At 38.3% G+C, this 17,810-nt stretch overlaps 1 protein-coding gene across 8 annotated transcripts in view; it reads left to right on the forward strand.

The window, feature by feature from the left end:
• The window catches only part of NUP98 (nucleoporin 98 and 96 precursor), a 128,805-nt gene that overhangs the window by 34,637 nt on the left and 76,358 nt on the right, over positions 1-17,810 (forward strand). For 4 of the 8 annotated variants that reach the window (XM_014590408.2, XM_014590416.2, XM_027773975.1 and 1 more), the window contains 2 exons: positions 1,642-1,780; positions 6,101-6,193. In XM_014590408.2, the coding sequence (XP_014445894.1) occupies positions 1,642-1,780; positions 6,101-6,193 (232 nt within the window). The remainder of the gene's footprint in view (positions 1-1,641; positions 1,781-6,100; positions 6,194-17,810) is intronic. The other 4 variants (XM_014590414.2, XM_027773987.1, XM_014590415.2 and 1 more) reach the window with 2 other exon arrangements.

Here is a 17,810-nt window from a genome sequence, read left to right on the forward strand (position 1 = left end):
GCTCACTTAACTACTGCTCTTTGGGCTTGGTTCTCAAATAGATATTTTTTTACTCCTAGGTTTGCTCTCTTTCTTTTGAGTAATAAATTGGTTTGATATTTGAGTTTAAATGGTTTTCATATTAATTAATTTGATGAATTGTCAGAGTTGTTGTTGGCATGCTGCTAGAGGCTTGACTACGCTTTTTTCCTTGTTAAGTAGTTAAACTAAAATAATACTTCGGAATGCACTTGACCTGAAAGTAATCATACATTTCGTATTTCTGTTTGAAAAAGTTAGTTATTTTATGCACCTACTACAAACTTGCTACTCTGGATAGTTGAAAAAAAAGAAAAAAATTCTCCAAAACATGGTCCTCTTTTCATGAAGATTGAAATATATTCTTTTGGGAGGGGACTCCAGGTAGCATGGTGGTTAGAGCACTGGACTTCCACATGGCCTATAGTGGTTCAAGTCCCAGACCCAGTGGCTTACTTTCTTACTTCCTCTTTTCTGTCTCTTGTCAAATTAAAAAATAACAAATAAAACTAAATCATTCTTTTAAAAAAAAAAAAAGAAAAATTATTTTTTCTTAATTTTGCTTAATAATTGAGGTGGAAAATCAAAAATTAGGTAGCATTTCAGAAAGTTCTTACACTTTTTAGTAATAGTTCTAATTATGTCTAATCCATATACCATGTGATTCATTTCTTTAAAGTGTATAGTTTAGTGGTAGTTGTGTAGCTATCACTATATTCTGTTTTAGAACATAACGTATATAAGGGACTTTCAAAAAGTTCATGAAAAAAACCTTGTGAATTTCAGACATTTTTACACAAAAACTCATACTTCCACTTTTTCACAAACTTTTTGAAGTCCTCTTGTACATTACAGCAAAAAGAAGTCCCATATTTATTAGCCATTTCCACTCTGTTCCCTTGGGCTTACTTTTCTTACAGAGTTGACTTTTCTGAATGTTTTGTATTAATAGATGTACAGTGATCTTTTATGGCTGTTTTCTTCCGCATAGAATAGTGTTTTCATGGTTCACTCATATTGTAGCATATTTATATATTTTTTTTGTTAAATGTTTGCTGGGAAGTTAAATATGTACTTCTGGTAATAGATTATAAGGAATATTTGATGCAGGTGTCAGCAGGTGGCTTAGTGGTTACAGCGCTAGATTCCCACACGGCTGAACGCTGTTTGAGTTCTGGTGTGATGACTTGAAAATCATGCCAGGTGTGTGTGCGTGTGAGCCCAAAATCCCAGAAGGAAAACGGAGGAGAAGGGATTGCAGTGTGGCCACCCCCCAGGGGTTACTTTTCACTTTTCCTCTGTTTCTCTCTGTCTCTTTCCAATGAATGCATGCACCCTATCGCAAAAACCTTTAAAAAAAAAATCCCTCACTGAAATCTTGTTTTTATTGAGTTTTGTTGCCATTAACTTTTCAGGCTGTGAGTATTCTCTGTTTAAAAAATTATTCTCACATAAGATACTTAATTTTTCTGCTGGCCTTTAATAATCATCTTTCTACCTTTTTATCAAAGTCATGTTTCCTTTACTTCTTACCTAATCCAGTATACCAGAGGTAACCTTTATTTCCTGTTTGGTATTGATCTTTATTTTATTTAACTTTTTCCTGTATTTTGTTCTTTTTAGACCCTGTTTGGCAATAACAAGCTTACTACATTTGGAACCAGCACAACCAGTGCTCCTTCATTTGGTACAACCAGTGTCGGGCTCTTTGGTAACAAACCAACCCTGACTTTAGGAACCAATACAAACACTTCCAGTTTTGGTACATATAATAAGCAGGTTTGACTCTCTTAAAGTTACACTGACTATACCACACATCATTCTCCTGATTCATATGATTGGGAATATTTTAAAATGCTCAGGTAAGCTGTGGCTTCATGTGAGGAACCAGAGGGAAAGGTTTAAAGTCATGGACATGGCTTGTAGATACTTAGTAGAGATGTATATTGACTTTCTTTTTCTTTGGATTACCTCACCAATAGCTGAGAAACCATAAATGGAGTATACTTGTTGGAAGTAACATATTCTTTTAGTCCAGCTTTCAGACATGGAAATAGAATGTAGCAAAGGTTTGATAATTATTGAAAGTGGAAACCTTTCTGATTTGGGAGATTATTCAGTAGTTCTCTAGCAATTCTAAAATTTTTATTTCTGTAGACATGTTTTTGTTTTGTTTTGTTAGTTTCTTTTTAAAACCCAGAGGGTGCGTACACTTGCCACAAAGAGAGGAGAGAGACAAAGCATCCCCTGTTGGGACATGGTCACCCCACAGTCTCTTCTCCATTTTTCCATTCTGTTGCGATTTTAGGCATGCATGCACATGTGCCCAGCATTTCTTTGAAGTCCCTAGTGCCAAGATCCAAACTGTCCTCCGTGTAGTATTTGACTTTTTTAACTACTAGGCTTTAGGAGCAGCCAGCCTCTCAATTGTATTAATTGTAAAAAAAGAAAAAAAATAGGAAATATGGATAAGATAGAACAATTTTTTAAAAAACAGACCCTATGCCCATCTATGGTAGTTTGCACTGATTCTGTGGCTCAGCAGCTGAGATCACATAAGAGGTCTAGGTTCAATTTCCAGCTTACTCTAAAAACCTACATAGATTGTGCCAGCTACTTGGAAGGTTGAGACAGGAGGATTGCAATATAGTCGGACCCTGTCTAAAAGAAATGGACCCTAAAACTATTCTTCAGAGATGTGCTGGAAAAATTTAACATAGTTTAATAAAAACATCATATTATTTTCTGTAACTTAACTAATTTAGTTTTCAAACAGACTCAGCATTACATCTGTTAAATCAATATAAGAAGTTTATTTTATTGCCAAAGGAAATAGTGTGAAGGATTTCATGTGCCAGATACATCACTAGGTACTGACTGATTCTTTATGGGAGGTGATTGCAAAGACATGGTTATTTGGCATAGGTCAGTAGTTACATAGTTCTTCGATGAGTTTTTCTGTGATTGCAATGTAATGATAAAAGAGACTATGTTGATATTCATTGGAAGGTTGATTATGTTTTCAGAAAATAACTATTTTAAGAACATAGATTAGTAATTGTCAGGGGCCACTCTAAATTTATGTTGACTCAGTTTGGCTTTTATAACCTCTTTAGTTGTGTTGCTCTCTTGCTAGAAATGTTGTTCAGTTCCACCTATGAGTCTCATTGATTATATTCTAAAGAATAGCTTAGAGGCAGTGGACTTGGTTAGCTTGGGTAAGTTATCTGGGTTGTGTACTTATTTCTTATCTATAAAATAAGGATGGGAAAGATACTTATGGGTTAAATCAGTGTTTCTCAACTTTTAAAAAACGATTACTTTTTTTTCTCATGAAGACTTTATTGACCATTTTTTCTTAGTCATAACTTGCCTCTGAGATTTTAATATTATATTTATGTATTTATTATAACAATATGTGTGTATGTGTGTGTATATATATATATATATATATATATACACACATATATATATATACACACATACACAGTTAACATTCGTTAGCCCTTTGGAAAGCCATAAACTCTTGTTGTCTATGAGTTTTATAAGCCCCTGAAGAACCAATTTTTTGCTTCCTTTGAAAATGAATGTATTTAATAAAACCTTTTTTTATAGCACACTTTTTGAGGATTAAATGTTATTTTTGTCTGACAGGATGTTTGTATAGGGTATACTTTCAGATAGCACTAACTTTAAATATAGGTGACACTATTCTACTGTTTCTGATTTCTAATTTCCCTGGAGGCTGTTTGTGCGAATATATTCACAGTCATGTTTAGTGATTTGAAAATGAAAGGTCTCATCTTTGACTTGCCTCACTAGCTTGTGTGCTGAATTTGAATTGTTTTCATTTTAATTTGTTAAATTATTTTGGCATAACACAGTTGATAAACTTGTCAGTGAGAATCGGAGGAAATGTGTGGTATAAATGGTGTAGACTGGTACTTATTTCCCTTTCGTGGGTTTGAGGTAATTCACAAGCATTTTGTTTTCTGTTGTATGTGGAATTGGAAGATCTTTTTTGGTTAAATATTAATTCAAAAGAAAAAGAGTAACTCCAAGTACATTTTTCTGGCTTTTTTTGTTTGAAGAAATTTGATTATGCTTGAGTAGGTAACTCTCCATTTTTGTGGCATAGCAATTCAGGAGGAGATTTAATGAATCCATCGATCAAACACATAAAGATTAAAACAGATTACTTGACTTGGATTTTTAAATGAAATGAAATGCAATTGTTTTGGTTTTGTTTTGCTATAGGGTGAGTGCACTCACCAGATAGAAAGAGGCAGAGAAAAAGAGAGAGGGGGGAAAAAATGAGAAATCACTCCCTGGGGGATTGATGGCCACTCCATAATTCCTTCTCCTTTACATTCTTCTCTATTTTGGAGCACACATGTCCAGCTTGTTTCTCGAGTCGCCAGGACTGTTAAGTCAGCCATGTGGAAATGTGGGATCCAACTGCCACACCATTTGGCTAGCCCAAGATAAACTCGTTTTAAAACTTTGTATTCTTTAAGTTTTGTTAAGATAATCTAACTACTGGCATGACAAAGTATAACATTCTTAGCTATACTATCACCTGTTTCTCTATATCCTCTTGGTTATTGGTTATCTTTTGGACTTGTTCCCTCCATGAAAAACTTTTTTTCTTTCTTTCTTTTTTTTTTTTAGATATTTACTGGAGAAAGACAGAGAGAAAAAGTGAAATCACTCCCTCCCTCCAGGGAGAAAGTCCAAACCGCAGTCCCTTCTAATTCATTTTCTCAGGATTTTCAGCACACATCCATATGTGCCTAGCATGTTTTATAAGCCATTGGTCCAAGACTTCAATCTTACCCAGCTGGTCATGTGGGATCCAGTGCCTTAATCAACATGCCACTGCTGGACCCATGATACTTTTTACAAATTTATTTACTTTTAGGTTTTTTTCGTAGGGTGCGTGTACTTGCTGGAGAGAGACAGAGAGAAGGGAAAGTGAGACGTCACCTTCCCAAGGGATGGCCACGCTACATACGATCCCTTCTCCTCCATTCTTCTCTTGTGATTTTGGGCATGCAAGTTCATGTGCCTGGTGTATTTTCGGGCCTCCAGGTCCAGGATTCGAACCATGGTCTATCCAGTGCCTTAACCACCATGTCACCTGCTGACCCTACCCACAGTGCTATTTATTTATTTATTTTTTTTTTAAAGAGATTTTTGCTATAGGGTGCATGACCTTGCCAGAGAGAAAGAAAGCAAGAAATCATCCCCCAGGGGTGATGGCCATGCAGTAGTCCCTCCTCCTCCATTCTCTTGGGATTTTGGGCACACACGCACATGCACCCAGCATGAGTTTGGAGCTGCCGGGTCCAGGACTCACAATGCAGTTGACTACATGGGAGTCCAGTGACATAATCATTATACCATCTGCTGGTCCCTCCACAATACTTTTTTTTTTTTTTTTAGCTATTTAATTAAATTTTTTTTTGAGAGGTTTTTGCTGTAGGGTGTATACGCTTGCCAGAAAGAGAGAGACAGAGAGCAAGAAATAACCCCCCAGGGGGATGGCCACATCGCAATCCCTTCTCCTCTTGGGATCTTGGGCACGCACATACAGGGCCCGGTGTGAGTTTAAGCCACCTGGTCCAGGACTTGAACTGCAGTCAACTACATGGGAGTCCAGCAAGATAGCCATTATGCCAACTGCTGGTCCCTGAAGTGTCTTTATTTGTTACTGTTGACTGTCATTTTTTTTAGTGAAATTTTGAAAAAATATGATTTTCTTCATATAAGTAAACTTGAAACATGAATTGGATACTTTGGGCTTATCAAAGGGAAGGTTCCCAATACTTTAATATTGAATATTTTATATTGAATCGCTGTTTCAGTCATGACATCTAATTGAGTAAATATGAAGACTTGTTTGCAGGTTTCAAAATGAAATTTTAAGAATGTTAAATTGGCCTTTATTTTAGGATTCCTAAATACTAGTAACTGAAAGGATACAGAGCTTAGTGTCAGACTGCTTTGTGTCAAACTCCCTTGTACAGGAAATTAAAAATCATGTTAAAATTATAGTCCGCTCATTCTCTTGTCCTTACAGGTTTTGGCACAAATAACACCGGGAATAGTATTTTTGGAAATAAACCGGCACCTGGGACTCTAGGAACTGGACTTGGTGCAGGATTTGGAACAGGTAAGGAACTGCTACCTTGAGGGTTAGGAAATGATAAGAATGTGGCGTTCTAATTTTTAGAACCCAAGAGTTTTGATTGATCATATTCCTGGAAATAAGAGGCCTGTATTTTCCTTTTTACAAATAGATTGATAAAATATTCCCATTACTTATGCTTCTGAGGTCTTAAAACATTGGTCCATTTATCTTAGAATGTATATGCTCCTTTTTCTGTAAGCTTGGTTATATTGATAGTCCTGGTTTATCTGTGATTTTCAGTATTTATCTTGAGAATAGTGAATATGGTGATATTATCTTTTGGTTTCATGTGTTGCCATTGTCACAGATTTCAGGATTTGAAATGCCTTTTGTTTCTTTTGAGAGAGATTTTTGTTATAGGGCAAGTGCATTCGCTTTAAAGACAGCCGGAGAGAAAGTGAAAAATTACCTCCCAGGGGAGTGTCCTTGCCGCAATCCCTTCTCTTCCATTCTGCTCTTGGGAATTTGGGCTCATTTGCTTGCACATGTACCTTGTCTGAGTTTCAACCTTTTGGGTCTGGTACTTGAACTGCAGTCACCATACGGGAGTTCAGTGCCACAACCATTAAACCACTTGCTGGGCCCAGAATTTGAACTTTTTTTTTTTTTTTAAGTATTATGTATTTATTTAATTCCATTTGTTGTTATCATCATCATTTTTTAACTTGACCAGAGAGAGAGAGAGCTCGCAAAAGTATGAAAGCAAGCCGCACGGTCCAGGACTCAAACTATGATTGTCCATGTGGGAATTCAGTGCTTTTAACCACCACACCACCTGCTGGCCCAGGATTTGAACTGTTAATAAGTGAACCTTGATAGTAAGGCAGAGCAATAAGAGTATATGAAACATACTCTGGAGCCTTTCAATTCTTTTTTGTTATAGGGTTCGTGTGCTCACTGGAAAGACAGGTAGAGAGACAGAAAACCAGAAATCATCCCCTAGGGGAGATGGCCACGCCTCAGTCCCTTTTCCATTCTCCTCTAGGGATCTTGGGCACACACACGCGTGCGCCTGGAGTTAATTTTAAGCCACCAGATCCAGGATTCGAACTGTGGTCAACTACGTGGGAGTCCAGAAAATTAACCATTACACCATCTGCTGGTCTGGACCTTTCAATTCTTTTTTTTTTTTTTTTAAGAGATTTTTGCTATAGGGCGCGTGCGCTCGCCAGTCAGGGACAGAGAGACAGAAAGCGAGAAATCCCCCAGGGGGGATGGTCATGCCGCAATCCCTTCTCCTCCATTCTCCTCTCGGGATCTTGGACACACGTGCCTGGTGAGCTTAAGCCACCACATCCTGGACACGAACCGCGGTCGACTACATGGGAGTCCAGTGACATAGCCATTACACCAACTGCTGGTCCCTGGGCCTTTCAATTCTTTACACTATGATAAATACCTGGAATGTTACCCCTTTTTTCCTATGATGTCAGTATTTTATATTTTATATGGATAACTTTAGCACCTTCGAAGATAACTGACCTGTCTGCCCGTCCAGCAGTTTAAGACAGTTGGAGAGTAGTAGTGGTCACAAAATGTATATTTCTTTTATTTATCTTTCTTTTTTCTTTCTTTCTCTCTCTTTCTATCAAATCAACCAGAGAGGGACAGAGCAAGCAAGCAAGAGAGAGAGAAAGGAAAGTGAGAAAACAAGACAAACTGCTAGGTCTGGGACTCGAACCACTGTTAGCCATGTGGGAGTCTAGTGCCCTTAACTACCATGCCCTGCCGGGCCCAAAATGTACAAGATTTTAAGCATATACAGTTATACAAGGTTACCTCAGCATATAGTTGTACCTACTTTCACAGTTCCTCTGACCATCGGTGGGGACATTTAGTTGCAAACCATCTATTTCCATGGCCTGCATCACCACTGTCTATTTATCTGTAGTTCTTTTTCTTTTTTCTTTTTTTTGGGAGGAGAGGTTTTTCCTACAGGACGCGTGCGCTTGCCAGAGAGAAACACAGAGACAGAAGGCGAGAAATCACCCCTCAGGGGGGAAGGCCACGCCGCAGTCCTTTCTCTTCCATTTTCCTCCTGGGATCTTGGGCACGCATGCACACACACCCAGAGTGAGTTTAAACCACTGGGTCCAGGACTCAAACCGCAACTGACTACATGGCAATTCAGCGACATAGCCACTATGCTAACTGCTGGTCCCTTTATTTGTAGTCTTTACTTCTTGGCTCAACTTTGTTTTGTTTTGTTTTTTTGGCTCATCTTTAATGTCTTAAATAGAATCTCATTTTGTACTATGAACTGCTTCTTTTCATTTTCTTTTTAAAATTAAGATTGTGTGCTCATTTAATCAATTCAGAAGTTTCACGAGAAGTCCAGGTCTTTCAGCTATGTAGTAGCAAGCTTCTGAAAGTTTGTATTTTGTCAGAAACCTTCCTCTGCATGTTTAAAAGATATAGATTGTGGGACAAACAGATTGCATAATGATTACGTTGCTGGATTCCCACATTGTTGACCATGATTCGAGTCTCAGAGTCAGCAGCTTAAAACTCATGCTGGATATGTGTGTGCCCAAGATCCCAAGAGGAAAATGGAGGAGAAGGGATTGTGGCATGGCTACCTCCCGGGGGTGATTTATCACTTTCTCTGTCTCTCCAGTGAGTGCACATGCCCTATAGCAAAACATTTTCTTAATAGTTATTTTATTAGTTTATTATTATTATTATTTTTGGAGAGGTTTTTCGCTACAGGGCGCGTGCGCTCGCCAGACAGAGACAGAGAAAAAGCAAGAAATCACCCCCCCAGGGAGGATGGTCACGTCGCAATCCCTTCTCCTCCATTCTCCTCTTGGGATCTTGGGCACGCACGCACACGTGCCTGGCGTGAGTTTGAAGCCACCGGTTCTGGGACGTGAACTGCAGTCAGCTACGTGGGAGTCCAGTAACATAGCCATTATGCTAAGTGCTGGTTCTCATTATTATTATGTTTAATGTTACCAGAGAGAGATAGCTGACATGCGAAAGCCAGGCTCCAGATCCAGGTATCAAACCATAGACCACCATGTGAGAGTCCAGCCCTTAAACGCCACACCACCTGCTGGCCTCACAAAAATCTCTCTTAAAATAAAAAAAAAACTGATTGTATATTTTTTACTTCTATTTCTGAATTAAGGAGCTATTCTATTGGTTCATCATTTTCTTCTATTTCTAATTAGGAATGTTGGCATTGCATTTTTTTTCTCCCATTACTACTTTTCTTTATCCCACAGTGTTCTTTCTTTATTTCTTCTAGTTTCTTAGTCAGTTTTGTTTTAATTTCAGTTTTTTGTTAGTTTTTTTTTAATTCATCATAGAATTTACATGGGACCTCAGCCTGCTTCAGGCCAACTGGGCCAGAGATTCGAACCACTGTTGTCATGTGGGAACTGACTTCTTCTGAGCAGCACATTACCATTGCCCCACAGATCTGAATCCTCTATTTTTATTTTAGAATTATTTATTTAATTTATTTTATTATTTTTAAAAATTATTATTATTATTAAATTTGCTATAAGGCATGCATGCTTACAGGACAGGGAAGAGAAAGTAAGTGAGAAAGCTAGCTGCTCAGTCCAGGATTCAAACTGCAGTTGACTATGTGGGAGTCCGGTGCCATAAGCACCACACTACCTGCTGGACCTCTATGCATTTTTCATTTTTCATACCTGCTTGTACATACACACACACACTTAAAACTTTTTGTATGTATGTGTGTGTGTGTGTTTTTTTTTTTTTGGAGAGGTTTTTGCTATAGGGGGCATGTGCTCGCCAGAGAGAGAGAGACATAGAGACAGAAAGCGAGAAATCACCCCCAGGAGGGGATGGCCACACTGCAGTCCCTTCTCCTTCATTCTCCTCTCGGGATCTTGGGCACACATGCACATGCGCCCAGCATGAGTTTTAAGCCACCAGGTCCGGGACGCGAACTGCGGTCGACTACGTGGGAATCCAGCGACACAGCCATTACGCTAACTGCTGGTTCCCTGTATGTGTGTTTTATGTATAAGTTTTGGAGTATGTTTCTGATGGAAACCATATGCACTAAATAGTGATTGTTAAACAGAGGCTAAGATGCATTGGTTAGTTAGGAAAACGAACTACAATTAAGACTTACTGTATATGTTAAGGTTAATATCCTTTTATGAAACTGTTTCAGTTATATATGTGTATCAATGTGTTTTGAGTTTCAGTGTAATCTATATCATGTGCTTTGGTAAAAAAAATGTTTGAAAGCGTCTACCTTGGTTTTGGGACTTCTTGTTTCATTTCACATGATATTATCAGTGTGTCTGGTTTTTTTTTTTTCCCTTTTGGTCAGTACATAAAGATCTATCTCAATAAAGAAAAAATTTGGGACCAGCAGATGATGTAATGATTACATTGCTGGACTCCCATGTTGTTAGCTGCTGTTCAAGTTCCTGTCCCAGCAGCCAGGCCCGTGTGCATGTGTGTCCAAAATCCTGTGACAAAAATGGAGAAGAGATTGAGGCGTGGCCATTTCCCCTGGGGGGTGATTTCTCGCTTTTTGTTTCTCTCTCTCTCTTTTGAGCACATGCACCCTCTAGCAAATTCTCTCTTAAAAAAGAAACACTTTAGGGACCATAAGTTAGCGTAATGGCTATGTGGCTGGACTCCCACGTGGTCGACTGCGATTCGAGTCCCAGACCCAGAGGCTTAAACTCACGCTGGGCACGTGTGCGTGCGTGCCCAAGATCCCAAGAGGAGAATGGAGGAGAAGGGATTGCAGCGTGGCCATCTCCCCTGCAGGGTGATTTTCTCGCTTTCTGCCTCTCTGTCTCTGTCTGGCGAGCATACGCGCCCTATAGCAGAAACCTCTCCAAAAAAAAAAAAGAAATACTTTAGGGTCCAGCAGGTGGCTTGGTGGTTAAGGGTTTGGATCCCATATGGCCAACTGTGTAGTTGGAGTCCTGGACCTAGTGGCTTGAGCATCTGTGCACGTTCGTGTGTGCCCAAAATCCTGAGAAGAAGATGGAGCAGCAGGGATTGCAGCATGGCTAGGATACTTTATCTGGCAAGCACATACGCCGTATAGCAAAAAAAAAACTTAAAAAATAATAACTTTAGTGTTCTGTGTTCTGTGGTGTGTTTATGCATATATACATGATTTACACACACCATAAGTTAACTATGGAAATTCAAGTCATTTGATACTACTCTTAGAAAGCCCTAAAGGAAGATCTTGTGTTAGGTAATCCTGCATATGTTATTGTTACTGTAGGGTTGATACTTCAAATTGTAATTGCTATGTTGGCAAATAGCCACATTTTGAAATTTTGTTGATCTTGGTAATTTGTCTTTTGAAAAAGAATACAAGTTTACAGTACTGATCACATTATATGAAAGTACCCCATTTCTCCCTTCCTGTTTCCCTATTGTTGGGCTTTTTCATCTTTGTATATATGATAGTGGAAATTGGTATATAACACTCCTCCCTTAACCCCAGTTTTCCTTTCCCTTAACCACAGTTTTCTTTTCCATGATTTTAGTTAACTAGAGTCATCACAAGAATATTGAATTTAGTACAATAAGATTCTTGGAGATAGAGACCACATTCATGTAGCTTTTATTGCAGTATATATATTTGTTTTATCATTAGTTATTGCTAGTCTCTTGCCATGCCTAATTTTAAATTAAATTTCATCATAGGCATGTATGTATATAGGAAAAACACAGTATATGTATATAAGGCTCAGTATTGTTGATGGTTTCAGGGATCCATGGGGGGCTTGTAACACATCTTCCACAGGTAAGGGGAGACTGTTAATATTCCACTTTGCATTTCACTGGCTGTTGGTGAAGGTGATACATTTACGCATGTTTGTTGGCCATTTGAATCTTTCAGTTCTCTACTCATGATACTTGATCATTGTTTTTGTGTGTGTGTTTGTTCGTTTGTTTTTTTAAGAGAGGTTTTTGTAATAGGGTGTGTGTGCTCGCCGGAAAGACTGAGAGACAGAAAGACCAAAAGCGAGAAATCATCCCCCAGGGGCGATGGCCACGCCACAGTCCCTCTCCTCTATTCTCCTCTTGGGATCTTGGGCGGGCACGCACGCACATTCGCCCAGTGTGAGTTTAAGCCACCAGGTCCGGGACTCGAACTGCGGTCTACTACATGGGAATCCAGTGACATAGCCATTATACTAACTGCTGGTTCCCAGATACTTGATCATTGTTTCGTACTTTTTTTTTTTAGGATATTTTATATATGGTAGATGCTAACCCTTTCTGATTATATGCTAGAATTTCCTTTTGAGTTTTTTAATTTAATCCAAATTCTATCACACAAATTTTGCAAGAAATAAAAACTAAAAAACTGATTCCTAAACATAAGCAGAATTTGTCATCTGACATCAAATAATGTTCTCCTTTAATCTCGGAGGAAAAAAGTAGTTTTAGTATGGACAAATTAAGGAGGACTTTTTGAAGGGTAATTCTGATAGTTTACCAAACATACCTAAGGCCCAGAGAAGATACTACTGCAGTGTTTATTACATGTATTTCTACCAAGCCTTTTGGTTTATTATATAATTTTGCTTCTCGATGGTATCTTTTTTCATGTACAGATTTTGTTTTTATGTCGCCAGTGTTACCATTTTTTTCCCTCTTTGGTTTCTGGGTTGTTCAGGTTATGATTAGAAATGTGTTCTGTAGTCCAAACTTACAAAATATTCTGTAAGTTTATTTTGTTTCTTTTTCTGATGCTGTTATCTCCTGTTCCATGATAATATAATGTCTCAGCTTTTTAGTTTAATATGTTTAGTTTTTCTTAAAATAGTCCTCAGAGATAGTCACATTTTTTGTTACTGTTATGTATTGTTCATCCATGCCTTGTCCATGTAAGTTAAAAGGCAAGTAACGATCAGTAAAAAGTTTTGCTCTTGTAGCCTTAGCAGCAGTTGATCACGTAGGGAAATTAGAATTCTGAGAATCACTGAGCATACACTGGTGAATTCCTTGATGATCATATCTGCTAAAGTGATTTGGCTTTGAGAGGAGCGTGTCCTGAAAGTTACATATGTATACCCATATCGATGAATTCTGCATTTCATATCACAAGTAGACTAGCACTGTAGCTTTGGGCTGTATTTGGGCTGTATTTTAACTCGAAGGGGGGGCATTAGATAAGTGGGTATTTCTCTGTACCTTTTTGTATTGGGTGATTGGAGACTTAAGCTCATGCCTTAACAGAAGTAAATTCTCCTGTAATATGAGCCTTTGAGGACTATATAAGTAGTTGGACATGTGTATGTGTGTGTGTGTGTGTGTATACACGTGTGTGTGTGTGTGTGCGCACAGGGTCCTGCAAATACATAAAGTTTTGTTTCAGTTTTGCTAAGGTACACATGTGCTTCCTGGAGAGAAACAGAGAAAACACCCTCAGGAGAGATGTTTATGCCACAGAATCCTTTCTCCTCCCTCTTCTTAGGATTTTGCATATGTATGCTTATGCTCCTGGTGTGCTTTTCAAGCTACCTGGTCTGAGACTTGAAATGGGCAGCCATGTGGCATCCAGCCACCTTAACCACTACATTACCAGCTGGCTCCTTAAGGTTTTTGTACTATTAGATTCAAGAGATCAATATTAGTGTGAAAGGTTTATTAATTGTCTCTTGACGTGTGATTTTTTTTACACTCTGTGTGTTTAGGCTAATGTAATGCTCATTAAATCATGAACATAGCAGTTTTTTTCATAGTGTTATTGACCGTTATTAACACTTTCAATTGTATGCTATTTTCTGGGTAGGTGCTCAGTTATAATAATAACTAGTTTTCTTTCTTTTTTTTTTTTTTTGAGAGGTTTTTGCCATAGGGCGCGTGCACTCGCCAGACAGACAGAGAGAGACAGAAAGCGAGAAATCACCCCCCAGGGGGGATGGCCACACCATAGTCTCTTCTCCTCTGTTCTCCTCTCAGGATCTTGGGCACACATGCACACGCGCCCAGCGTGAGTTTTAAGCCACCGAGTCTGGGACGCGAACTGCAGTCGACTACATGGGAGTCCAGCGACATAACCATTACGCTAACTGCTGGTCCCTAGTTTTCATTATTAAGGTTTTCTATAAAGTTTAAGGCTACATCTGGTAAGGGCTATTGTTATACAAAGACATGTATAGAAAAATCTTCTATCCTAAAGTAGTAGATACCATAGATAAAATTAAATCCCGATGTTTGCTAGATCTGAAAATGAATGTAGCAGTTTTCACATTTTCCTTGACATTCTTACAATTTTTAAGGCCAGTATTTCCATTTTAACCCAAATAGCTTCCTTATAATTTTCACAATTAATAATAAGCATAATACATCTTAGGTGACCATACTATTGTTACATTACATTCAACATCATCCTCGTGTCTTTTATATTGTGGACTGTTATTAAGTCCTTTGATTAAGCATAAAAAAACCATTTTGAGACATGGTTGTTAAGACGCTGGACTTCCACATGGCAGACCATGCATGGTTCAAGTCCTGGACCTAGTAACTTGCTCTCTCCCTCTCTGTGTGTGTGTCTTTCTCTCTGGTGGCTACATGTACCCCATAGTAAAATAATGATAATAATAATAAATGAAATGAAAATAAAGTTATTTTTTAAAACAGCCATTTATTGATAAAATAAGGAAGATCTGAGTAAAATACAGATTTTTTTCCCTTGATAACATGCAAAAAGTTGTTTTTGACAGTTTTTCCCCATTTCACCTAAACCTCACAATACCTTCTGTGATGTAGTGGTTTTTGCAAAGGTGAAAAACTGCATATCCATGCAGAACAGAATTTAAAAATATGTTTTGCCAAAGGGCATGTGTGCTTACCAGAGAGAGAGTGTGACAGAGAGAGAGAAGCCTCTCTCCCTCTCTGTGTGTGTGTCTTTCTCTCTGGTGGCTACATGTACCCCATAGTAAAATAATGATAATAATAATAAATGAAATGAAAATAAAGTTATTTTTTAAAACAGCCATTTATTGATAAAATAAGGAAGATCTGAGTAAAATACAGATTTTTTTCCCTTGATAACATGCAAAAAGTTGTTTTTGACAGTTTTTCCCCATTTCACCTAAACCTCACAATACCTTCTGTGATGTAGTGGTTTTTGCAAAGGTGAAAAACTGCATATCCATGCAGAACAGAATTTAAAAATATGTTTTGCCAAAGGGCATGTGTGCTTACCAGAGAGAGAGTGTGACAGAGAGAGAGAAGCCACTTCCCCATGAGTTAATGGTCATGGCACAATCCCTTCTCCATCTCTCTTCACTTTGGGACTTTGGGCATGCACACACATGCACCCAGTGTGTTTCTCAGGCCACTGGGTCCAGGATGCATATCACAGAGTTGGTAATGTGGGATGTAGTTACCTTAACCACCAGGCCATAGAGCCAGCCACAGAACAGAATTTTTTTTTTTTTTAAAGAATCATTTTATTGGGACCAGCTGTTAGTGTAATGGCTATGTCGCTGGACTCCCATGTAGTCGACCACGGTTCGAGTCCTGGACCCGGTGGCTTGAACTCATGCCGGGTGCATGTGCGTGCATGCCCAAGATCCCGAGAGGAGAATGGAGAAGGGATTGCGGCGTGGCCGTCTCTCCTGGAGGGTTATTTCTCGCTGTCTCTCTGTCACTCTCTATCTTTCTGGTGAGTGCACGTGCCCTATAGCAAAACCTCTCAAAAAAAAAAAAAAGAAAAAGCAAAAAAGATTCATTTTATTTAACTTCATTTATTTTAATTTGACCAGAAAGGGACAGAGCAAGAGAGACACGAGAGAGAGAGAAAGCAAGCAGCCAGGTCCACGACTTAACCATGGTCAGCTATGTGGGAGTCCAGCACCCTTAACCACCACACCACCTACCAGTCCCCAGAACAGAAATTTTTATATTTGGTTTTCGTTCATATATTTGGTAGAAGGCTACTAGGGAAAAAAATTCTAAAATTTAGGCTACAAGCAATTGCCTCTGAGTGAGTAATTTTAGTGTTTCTGGAACTTATACTGTATAATTACTAATAGTTTAGGATTTTAACAGAAATCACATCACATTCCCTGTCTCAAAGCTGGTCTTCATAAGGTGAAGTATTTTCAGTGTTACATTGTTATCTTTGTTATTTACTTTTAAAGTAATTATTTATCATTATTATTATTTTTAAATTTGCTACAGGGCATGTGCACCCACCAGAGAAAGAGAGAGAAAGATAAAGTAAGAAAGCAAGCTGCCAAGTCTAGAACTTGAACCTTAGTCAGACATGTGGGAATTTAATGCCTTAACCGTGACATCACCTGCTGGCCTGGTGTTCTTATTAATTAATTAATTAATCAATGTACTTATTTTGAGATTTTTGAGACAGGGCGAATGTACTTGTCAGAGAGACAGAATGTGAAAAATGACTCCCTGGGGTGGTGTCCATGCTATGATCCCTCCTCCTCCATTCTCTTTTCAGGATCTTGGGGGAGGGAAGTACACACACATGCACCCTGCATGAGATTTAAGTTGCCTGGTCCAGGGCTTGAGCAGCAGTTGACTATATGGGAGTTCAGCGATTTAACCATTATGTCATTTGCTGGTCCCTGTATTCTTATTTTTACTGAAATTTTACAATTGGGAATAATGAACCCATTCATCATTTACCCTTACTGATTTTATGTTGTTTGTATTATCTAGGTATAAACTTTCTATCCTTTTTCATTATTATCTCAACACAGTTCCCATATAATTTTTTTTGCAGACCCCTCCATGTAATATTTTGACCTCCAACTATTAAATCTTTGACATGAATTCCCTGGTAAACTGTACCTGTGTCAAGATAGAGTTGATATGTTAAAGAAACTTTGGATCCTCTAAATTGTGAATAGGTTTGTTGGAGTGGGATGTGAAAATTGTCGTGTTTTCTTTTTCCTTTTAGAGAGGTTTTTGCTATAGGGCGTGTGCACTACTTGCTGGAAAGAGAGAGAGATAGAAAGCAAGAAGTCACCCCCCAGGGTGTTGGCTATGCTGCAGTCTCTTCTCCTTCATTCTCCTCTTGGGATTTTGGGCAAGCACGCACATGCACTGGGCATGAGTTTTAAGCCACTGGGTCTGGGACTTGAACCATGGTCAACCATGTGGGAGTCCAGTGATGTAACCATTATGCCATTTGCTGATCCCATCATGTTTTCTTTTTTAATATCAATAACATTAATTCACTATATTTTCTCCTTTTTAAAATCGTCGTGCACAATAGCATACATAGGCAAGATTCATCAAGTTTTAAATTTTTGCAGGTTTCCATAATGGGTTCCTCCTGGTGAACATAAGTTTTCACCCCAACCATTATACTTGAATCTGTTTATTAACCTTAATATACGGTGCATAGCTTTTAGAACAAGTTAGTCTAGCTAAAGGAGTTTTTATTTGAGATATTAAGTGTGAAAATACTGTTTTTGTTCTTCAAGAAGATGGTTAGATTTGGTTTTCTGCAGTTTAGCCTATGTGCCATTCAAAAAGAGAACATTGTGATTGTGTCAGTAGAGTATTTTGACTTGCAAATAGTGAAATTTAAGGAAAATTAAACAATTTTTAAATTCTTTGAAAATCTGTTTTAGACTAGAGGTTCAGAGAC

Source organism: Tupaia chinensis, unplaced genomic scaffold (genome assembly GCF_000334495.1).
Source record: "Tupaia chinensis unplaced genomic scaffold, TupChi_1.0 Scaffold000047_1, whole genome shotgun sequence".
Lineage (NCBI taxonomy): Eukaryota > Metazoa > Chordata > Mammalia > Scandentia > Tupaiidae > Tupaia > Tupaia belangeri.